At 40.1% G+C, this 10,200-nt stretch overlaps 1 protein-coding gene across 1 annotated transcript; it reads left to right on the forward strand.

Annotated features, from left to right (window-relative positions):
* LOC136069508 (uncharacterized) lies at window positions 1–561 on the forward strand. The gene has a single exon (XM_065778125.1). It carries the CDS (start codon window positions 1–3, stop codon window positions 559–561), a length of 561 nt encoding a protein of 186 aa, XP_065634197.1.
* The last annotated feature ends 9,639 nt before the right edge of the window (window positions 562–10,200 follow it).

The following is a 10,200-nucleotide window of genomic DNA, read 5'->3' on the forward strand; positions in this document are numbered from 1 at the left end:
ATGAATTTGAAGTTTCTTTCCTGGAATGTCAGAGGGCTGAATGCTGTTGTTAAGCGGCTTCAGGTTCGTAATTTGTTGCGTTCCTGGAAGGCTGATATTGTGTGTTTGCAAGAGACCAAACTAGAATGGATTACTAGAGGTACTGTCCAAAGTATTTGGAGTTGCCCTTACGTTGATTGGCTGTACCTGGGTTCTGATGGTGCTTCTGGAGGTATTTTATTGATGTGGGACAGCCAGGTTGTGGAAAAGGTGGAGGAAGCAGTGGGGCATTTTTCGGTCTCTTGCAAGTTTAAAAATGTTGGTGACCATTTTGAGTGGGCTTTTACTGGTGTTTATGGACCAAATTTAAACAAAAGGCGTAGGTTGATGTGGGAGGAACTAACCGGGCTGATCAGTTGGTGGGATTTGCCTTGGTGCGTAGGAGGAGACTTTAATATCATCCGTTTTCCTTCTGAGCGACTGGGGGCTGCTAGCTTTTCCCGGGCTATGTTTGATTTCTCTGATTTTATCTCTCTTCATGGACTGATGGATATCCCCATGGCAAGGGGCATTTACACCTAGTCCAATTCTTCTTCAGCTTCTCATCTTGATCGGTTTCCTTTTTCCCCACTTTTGGCAAACCACTTCACTCAGTTTTCACAAAAAAGGATGTCCAGAGTTCTTTCTGACCATTTTCCTATTTTGTTGGAGGGAGGGACTCGGCGTAGAGGGAGAATTCCTTTCCATTTTGAAAATATGTGGTTAAGGGTGGATAATTTTGTCGATAAAGTGAAGACGTGGTGGGCTTCCTATTTGTTCCAAGGTACCCCTAGTTTTATTCTTGCTAAGAAGTTGGCTGCCTTGAAGTTGGATTTAAAAAAGTGGAACGAGACGGAGTTTGGCAATGTAACGTTTAAGAAGCAGGAACTTTGGAGCAAGTTGAATGTTTTAGATGCTAGAGAGGAGTCCCATGGATTAACAGCTGAAGAGAAGTTAGTTCAAGTTAATCTTCATACTGAGATTGAAAAGTTGACTCTTTTAGAAGAGATTAGTTGGTGACAAAAGTCTAGAGTGCTGCATTTGAAGGAAGGGGATGCCAATACCAAATTCTTTCATAGAATGGCTAATTCTAATAAAAAAAATAATGGTATTGAAAGCCTAATGGTGAATGGTACCTTGTCTTCTAACCAGGGTATGATTACTGATTACATCTCCCATCTCTTCATGAATTTGTACTCTGAGCCCCAGACTGTTCGGCCTTTTCCAGATGCGTTAGTTTTTCCTATGATATCCGCTGCTAATGCAAACTGGTTAGAGAGACCTTTTGAAGAGGTCGAAATCTTTGATGTTGTTCAGAGTTTTAATGGTGATAAATCTCCTGGACCAGATGGATTCCCTATGGCTTTTTTCCAATCTTGCTGGGGGATTATCAAGCCTGATCTTTTGGCTGTTTTTCACCACTTTTTTGCTAATGGTCAGTTTGAGAAAAGCTTAAATGCTACTTTTATCACTCTCATCCCTAAAAAACATGCAGCATGTGAGATTAGGGATTTCCGGCCCATTAGTCTTGTTGGGGGGGTCTATAAAATTATTGCTAAAGTCTTGGCTAACCGTCTTCGCATGGTTATGGGGGATATAATCTCAGCTTCTCAGAATGCTTTTATGAGGTACAAACAGATTCTGGATCCTGTTCTTATTGCTAATGAATGTCTTGATAGTAGATTGAAGTCTGGGGTGCCAGGGTTGATTTGTAAATTGGATGTTGAGAAGGCTTTTGACCATGTAAATTGGAATTTCCTCTTGCATATGCTTGAAAGAAATGGGTTTTCAGCCAAGTGGAGAAAATGGATTTTCTTTTGCCTATCTACTGTCCGCTTCTCTATCTTGATTAATGGCTCTCCTTGTGGGTTTTTTGGTAGCTCTAGAGGTTTGAGACAAGGTGACCCATTGTCGCCTTTGTTGTTTGTGTTGGTGATGGAAGCTTTGGGAAGAATTTTGGATAAAGCAGTTCTTGAAGGCCGCTTGTCAGGTTTCTGTGTGGATAACTCGGAGGGTAGATCCTTGGCAGTGTCTCATCTCCTTTTTGCGGATGACACTCATTTTTTGTGATGCTGATCTAGATCAGATTTTGATTCTTCGTATGATTCTTATTTGGTTTGAGGCGGTGTCGGGGCTTAAGATTAATCTGGGCAAGTCCAAATTGGTTCCGGTTGGAGTAGTGCCTATTATTAATTTGATGCTAAATGTCCTTAGCTGCAAACTGGGCTCTCTGCCATTGAAATATCTGGGTCTTCCTTTGGGTGCTAAATTCAAGGATAAGACTATCTGGAATCCGATTCTAGAGAAAATGGAAAGGAAATTGGCGGGTTGGAAACGCTTGTATCTATCCAAGGGTGGTAGAGTCACTCTTATCAAAAGCACCCTTTCTAATTTACCCACTTACTTCCTTTCTCTTTTTCCTATACCTGCTAGTGTGGCTTACCGTATTGAGAAGCTTCAGCGGAATTTTTTATGGGGCGATTTGGGTGATGAACCTAAATTGCATTTGGTTAAATGGGCATAAGGAAGATAAGACTTTTCGATATAGCTCTTCTTGGGAAGTGGTTTTGGAGATTTGGGTCTGAGAATGATGCCCTTTGGAGGCAAGTGATAGAGTTGAAATATGGATGTCTTTGGGGGGGTTGGTGCACCAGACCTGTTAAGGGTCCCTTCGGAGTTGGGTTATGGAAGTGTATCAGTCAGGGTTGGCCTTCTTTCTCTCGCCATATTCTGTATGATATTGGTGATGGGTCTAGGGTGAAGTTTTGGCTTGACCATTGGTGTGGAGAGAATCCTCTTGCTGTTAGCTACCCTAGCTCATTCAGATTTTGCAGGAATAAGGAGGCTAGTGTGGCTGAGCTCATGAAATCCCCCAATGGTGTCCTTTTTTGGGATGTGAGTTTCTTTAGGGGTGTGCATGTTCGAGAATTAGAGGCTTTATCAAGCTTCATGGAAAACCATTTATGGTTCTTCTATTAGGGGGCTTGGTGAGGACAAGATGTGTTGGATTCCTAACAAAGCTAAGGGGTTCTTGGTGAAAGATTACTATAGAATTCTAGCTGGTCCTTCTATCTTCGGTTTCTCTTGGAGAAGTATTTGGAAGCAGAAGATTCCCTCTAGAGTAGCTTTCTTTGTTTGGTCTGCTGCCTTAGGGAAATGCTTGACGATTGATAATTTGCGAAAAAGGAATGTGTGGATTTTGGATTGATGCTACATGTGCAAGAGTAATGCTGAATCGGTTGACCATCTGTTCCTCCATTGCCCCGTTGCTATGGATCTCTGGTCTATGGTTTTGGGTTTATTTGGAGTATCTTAGGTTATGCCCCTTACTGTTTTGGGGCTGTTAGGGTGCTGGCAAGGCAACTTTGGTCGTCATCGAAATGGTTATATATGGTCCATCGTTCCTCATGGCTTAATGTGGTGTCTTTGGAGGGAGAGGAATAGTCGTTGTTTCGAAGATTCTGAGAGATCTATTCTGGACCTTAAGCTTTTCTTTTTTAGAACTTTGTTGGATTGGTTGTTTGCTTTGCAAAAAAAATCTTTCCCTTCTCTTTTTGTTTTCCTAGATTCTTGCAATTTTTGTGTTTGATCTGTTTGGCTCCTTGTTCACTCCCTGTGTACTAGGGTCTTTCCCTTTTGATATCAATATATCTTACTACTTATCAAAAAAAATAATAATAATAATAATTACAAATTTAACTTATGCCACGAGATTGACAAGATATATTATGAAAATCAGCACTTATTCCATTCAGAAACCCAATGAAAAAAGAAAAAATGGAATTTCTCACTTATTGTTGCTAATGATAAAGTGTAAATATACCTGGATCAAAAGCATAACAATAGCAAAAATAACTTTTGCTGCCTCTGTCAAAAAGTTAACACTAATAGGACTAAACATGAATTTCCCATCCACCTTGGACATATAGACCAATATAGGCTGCACAAAAGGAAACAAAATACATAAGAGAACTTATAAAGATTAAATAGGAACTGCTAAAATTTAAGCTTAAGACTGTCTTACAAAATTGATATTCAGTTCATAAGTTAATATACAATGTTCCTTATTACTATTGGTAAGCTACACACACGATGGGTTTTGGACCCACAGACTCTCTCTACACCTTGTTCTTATAAGGGGAGGAAGTAGCATTTGAAATAGACCTCAATGGCTAGTTGGTGCGGACACCACATGATGGCACACCCGTGGAGATTATCCTTATCATTTATGTTATCTTTATTTGGGTTTATCTTTAGTATTGGACTAGTATTTGAGATTGTTTAGGATTATAATATTAGTGTTTGAGATTGTTTAGGATTTGTTTAGGAGAGTTTATCTTTATCATTATGATTCCTGAAAGCTGTATATAAAGCTCCAGATGGTTCCTTTTGTAGGTTACAGATTATTATTATTTTTATCGAGATTATTTGCGTATTTGTTTGGTAGTGATTCCAAACACCTTAGGTGGGAAGCCTAAGGTTCTTCGGTAGGACTAATCTAGGTGGGAAGCCTAGGTTGTCCTGCATCAACTTGGTATCAGAGCCAGGTTTCTTGGGTATCAGTTTCTTCTAAACTTGTCTCCCTTCTAGGCTTGAAGTTAGTTGCCCATCCTAAGCCCTATAAGGTTTCTTGGGTAGATGATTCATCTATCACCATCAAGGATAGGTGTCTTGTTCCTATTCATATCCTCTCATATAAGGCTCAGATTTCATGTGATGTGATTCCAATGGATGTAGGACACATAATTTTGGGACGACCATGGCTCTATGATTTAGATGTCACTCTTTATGAAGAAGGATGCCCTTTGGAGGCAAGTGATAGAGTTGAAGTATGGATGTCTTTGGGGGGGTTGGTGCACCAGACCTGTTAAGGGTCCCTTCGGAGTTGGGTTATGGAAGTGTATCAGTCAGGGTTGGCCTTCTTTCTCTCGCCATATTCTGTATGATATTGGTGATGGGTCTAGGGTGAAGTTTTGGCTTGACCATTGGTGTGGAGAGCATCCTCTTGCTGTTAGCTACCCTGGCCTATTCAGATTTTGCAGGAATAAGGAGGCTAGTGTGGCTGAGCTCATGAAATCCCCCAATGGTGTCCTTTTTTAGGATGTGAGTTTCTTTAGGGGTGTGCATGTTCGAGAATTAGAGGCTTTATCAAGCTTCATGGAAACCATTTATGGTTCTTCTATTAGGGGGTTTGGTGAGGACAAGATGTGTTGGATGCCTAACAAAGCTAAGGGGTTCTTGGTGAAAGACTACTATAGAATTCTTGCTGGTCCTACTATCTTCGGTTTCTCTTGGAGAAGTATTTGGAAGCAGAAGATTCCCTCTAGAGTAGCTTTCTTTGTTTGGTCTGCTGCCTTAGGGAAATGCTTGGCGATTGATAATTTGCGAAAAAGGAAGGTGTGGATTTTGGATTGGTGCTACATGTGCAAGAGTAATGCTGAATCGGTTGACCATTTGTTCCTCCATTGCCCCGTTGCTATGGATCTCTGGTCTATGGTTTTGGGTTTATTTGGAGTATCTTGGGTTATGCCCCTTACTGTTTTGGGGCTGTTAGGGTGCTGGCAAGGCAGCTTTGGTCGTCATCGAAATGGTTATATATGGTCCATCATTCCTCATGGCTTAATGTGGTGTCTTTGGAGGGAGAGGAATAGTCGTTGTTTCGAAGATTTTGAGAGATCTATTCCAGACCTTAAGCTTTTCTTTTTTAGAACTTTGTTGGATTGGTTGTTTGCTTTGCAAAACAAATCTTTCCCTTCTCTGTTTGTTTTCCTAGATTCTTGCAATTTTTGTGTTTGATCTGTTTGGCTCCTTGTTCACTCCCTGTGTACTAGGGTCTTTCCCTTTTGATATCAATATATCTTATTACTTATAAAAAAAAAAAGTATTTATGGGATCCAATGGGTGATGCCTAAAACAATTGCCTCTCTTCTTTATGGATGGAGGAATTGGTTTGGAAAACATATCAAATGTTTGGATATGGTTCCAACTTGTCTACTATGGTTAATCTGGCGGGAACATAATACCTGTATTTTTGAAGATACAAATAGACCTATAGATTCTTTGATGTCTATGCTAGATGTATAAGAATATTATATAAACAAATCTGACTCCGTTCCTAATGGATAGGAGCTGGTCTATAAAACCAGTTTTTGGGTTTGAATCCCAACTAAAAAAATTAGTCTTCATCCAAATATCAACTAAGTCTGAATAATAATCAAATATCAACTAAGTTTGAATATTAAACCATAAATCACCATTAAAAAATTAGTCTCCATCCAAATAACAACTAAATCTGAATATTAAACCAAAATATTGTTCATAACTTCATATTAGAAAGAAGAAAACTCCTAAACAAAACATTGAACTTCATGACTATCCATAACAAAACAAAAGCATTTGAAGATTGAACATTCTAATAGGCTAATAGCTTGAATGTGGTTGTTAGTTTTAATCTAAAGTTCATCATCAGACTCTCCACTCAAGTTTCCATCACTGTCAAAGCCACTTGAACCAGATTTATAACCATCAACATTATCTTCCTCGGTCTCATCAGAATCAACATTTTCCTCGTCAATATTAGGTTGTGATGTAGAGGCCTTTGAGCTTGCCCTTGATTTTGTTTGGAATCTAGCATTCTTCCTTGGTTCTCCAACACCAGCAGTTCTTGCCACTACACCATGTCAAACCATCATCATTGTCATAAAAAACCAACTCATCTTCAACATTTATTGATGGTTTAGCATCCATTTCCCCCAACATCCATTCATTACTTCCATCTATATCATCTAAGGAGATGGGATCAATAACATCACACTTATCATATCGTGCCTTGATCTTTGATTATACTTCACAAAGACCAGATCCTTTAGTCGTTTTTGTGCAAGTCTATTCCTTCTTTTTGTGTGAATCTACAAGCATTTGTGAAAACTAAGTATTAGAATATTAGTGAATAATTAAACCGTTGGAATTTTCTATGAAATAAAGTAGCACATCAAAAGATAAAATCTACTTATTATACTAAAATCTCACTTGCTCAAACACACTCCAATTATGCTCACAACCACATGCATGACAAGTCAAGCTCAAGATTTTTATAGCCAACTGTTGCAAATTCGGAGTTGAGCTCCCATACAAACTCCACCATTTAGCTATGTTAAAAAAGTAAGTATGAGTAATGATATATGATATATCATAGATGTTAGTTTTTTTATTTGTAGAAAGTGCCACTGCTCTAATCACTTTAAGTTAGATATAAATGCTTTCTTACCTGGAGCCCTTGTCTTTCTTGATCTTTTTGCTAATGGAATGCCAAAGAGTCCTTAAGCTTTCTCATACATTCAACCCCGAACATTTTAAACCACATGTTTTCTTGTTCACCTTTGCCCTCCGATTTAATTCAGCTTCAACAGCCAATAAAAATTCTATTGCTTGATCTTCCAAACCCTCAAGGGACGTGCCAAGGAAGCTATCGAAATTATTGAATCTCTTTTGAAACCACTTGGAATAAGGTTCTTGACTTTGAAGTATCCACACCCACAAACCTTTCCACATCCACAACTGACTGCTTTGCCATGGCCAAAGGTAGAGAAAAAGCAAGTGGTTCAACATCTAGGGGCTGATCAGTTTCCTCGGAGTGGGTATCCGAAACCCAGTCCTCCACCAATACTTCATCCTCTTCGATAAGAGCCGATGACACATTCGTAACGTCAGAAGACTCCAATAGAACTAAGGCTAGCTGTTTTTTCTTTTCCAATACCTCTGTAGCTTCACACTGAGGCAAAGAGATTTGAATCGGAAATGCAACCCTCCTTCCATAACGTAATTCAAGTACCCACTGCTCCGAATTCCCCCATTTCTTGACTATATTGCCGGAATGCTCCTGGAGAATCAGTCGAAGGTCACGCTCTAAGCTCTCATCGCTATCTGTGGTACATGCTGACCCATTCCTAGCCTCCTCGGCCTCGTCGGAGCCGAGAAGCTTAGACTCGACTACATTGGAGACTTGATTTGAGTCAATCATCACCGATAACTCATACTTGGCTTCATTGGTCTTATCGGAGTTGAGAAACTGAGCAACGGCAACATCGGAGACCGTCAACGACATCAGCGGCATTATCGGCTCAACCATCACATCGGTGCTCAGAGTATCTATAGCAGAACACGCTGAGACCGATGGACACAACGAAGACTTCCTTGGAGTTTGGGTCTCTCGCATCGGGAAAGTCCTGGTGGTCAGTTCTTTTCTTTTGGGCCGCCAGACCAAAGTGGGCTGGGGCTTAAATTTGTGGACATGAGGTGGGTTAAGTGGAACAGCTTTAGCAAGTGCATTGGGCCTAAAGAAAGCTTGCGTGGGCCCAACACCAGAAGGACTTACACAACCCACTTCCTTAATGTTGGAGCACTTAATTTCCCACTTACCATTCAGCCCATGCTCCAAACTTAAAGATACTTCTAGCGACAAAGGAGAATTAGCGCCATTAAGAGCATCGTCCTTAATTTCAAGCATGATATCAACCCCAGGTACCACTCTTTCCTTCCTAGCACCCCTATCGCGTGAATCATGGTTCTGATTGCTCAAGCTTGATTTGTTTGAATTTTGAATATTGGGCATTAATTGCTTTTCTTTTCCGCTTCCACCATTGTTTTTCCAATTACCATCCACCGTTGCTGACAAAAAGGATTTTTGTTGTCTGAACTTTTGCATTGTCGGGTTCAAGACAGATTGAGATGGCAATTTGACGACAAGTGTGTCAGGAGCAATAGCCTTATGTAGATTAAATCCAAATCCTCTCCACCCACTACCCAGCTTTCCTTTTGGCGCAATGATGAAACCCTTCCGACGACCATGAACAAGTTCAGAGATCATAAGAAAGCTTCCATGTGCATTGAATCCCAATTGCAAAATAAAAACCTCATTACCATCCCTAAAGGTTCTTGCAAATTTTTCAGGAGGTGTATTTGACAGGAGATCCTCCACATAAGTTAGCAAACGTTTAGCACTCTCTTACCCATGAAAACCGATCGGAGAGAATCCTTATTGCTTTCATATATACGTAACATGTAGTAAGTACCTCCCTCCTCAATTGAAAATTCAAACGTTTTGGACTTGACGAAAAAGAAAATGGAACCTCCCATGATAATCGAGAAAATGAAAAAACCAGAGAATTTTGTGACTAATCCGAGGTAGCTAGGCCTCTCAAAATAATTAAAAAAAAATTTCACCCAATTGATTTGTCCGAAGAATTGTTACCTTCATGAGCAGCCACCTCAGGCAAATATGTTGCATTTCGCCACCCTAGAAGGAGAAGAAGAAGAAAGACCAATGCTTTGCTTTGAAAGTTGCTGAAGAAGAGTGGTTCTCGAAAATTCTTTTGGATTTTTTGTTTTATGCTTTTTTTTTTTTAATTAATTTATTTGCACTAGTGGGTGACAACTCATCCTCACTAAGGATAACAAGTTTAAAACCAACCTTGCACTCCTTTAAATTTACAAAACATGCCGTTAGTGGCTTTAAAATGCCAAAATTTACTGAGGCTCTTGCCTCTCGCCTAACAAAATATACCTGGGCGAGCGCCTAGGCTCTAGAGGCGAGTGCCTCACTTAAGGCGCCTCGCCTCAATGCCTTTGAGGTGCTTTTCTGGTACCTTGCCTCGCCTCGCCTCACCTGGGTGCCTAGTCGAGCTCTTGGAACGCCTTTAACAACATTGATTCCTAGTCATGAAAAGCTCGACGGAATTATAAATTCTAGCTCCTATTTCCCCTTTCGGATGCAGAAGTAACCAATTAAAAAATACAAGCTTCTTTAGTCATTGAGCATGCAAACAAATCTAGATAGAGATCCTTTAGAGGAATAGGCCCACTCCAAGGATCGTGCCAAAAGCGGATATGATTACCCTCCCCCACAACATACTCCACCTGTCCAAAGAAACTATCAGCACCAGCCCTAATATTCATTAACATCCCACAATCGTGTGTCCCTCGAATATCACTAGTACACTAGCCCCCACAAGCCACAGTATTTGTTTGCTATAACTTGACGCCATAGCCTATTAACTTCCTTCTTGAAACGCCACAACCGGTAAGACTTAGGGTTTTATGCATTGTATCTCAATTTCTAAATTCTTACAATTTGTTAACTTTAGTTCTTGAACTTCTTGTATTTGTTTCTTGTTCAGAGTATTC

The sequence above is a fragment of the Quercus suber genome, unplaced genomic scaffold (assembly GCF_002906115.3).
Source record: "Quercus suber isolate HL8 unplaced genomic scaffold, Cork oak 2.0 scaffold_174, whole genome shotgun sequence".
In the NCBI taxonomy this organism is placed as follows: Eukaryota; Viridiplantae; Streptophyta; class Magnoliopsida; order Fagales; family Fagaceae; genus Quercus; species Quercus suber.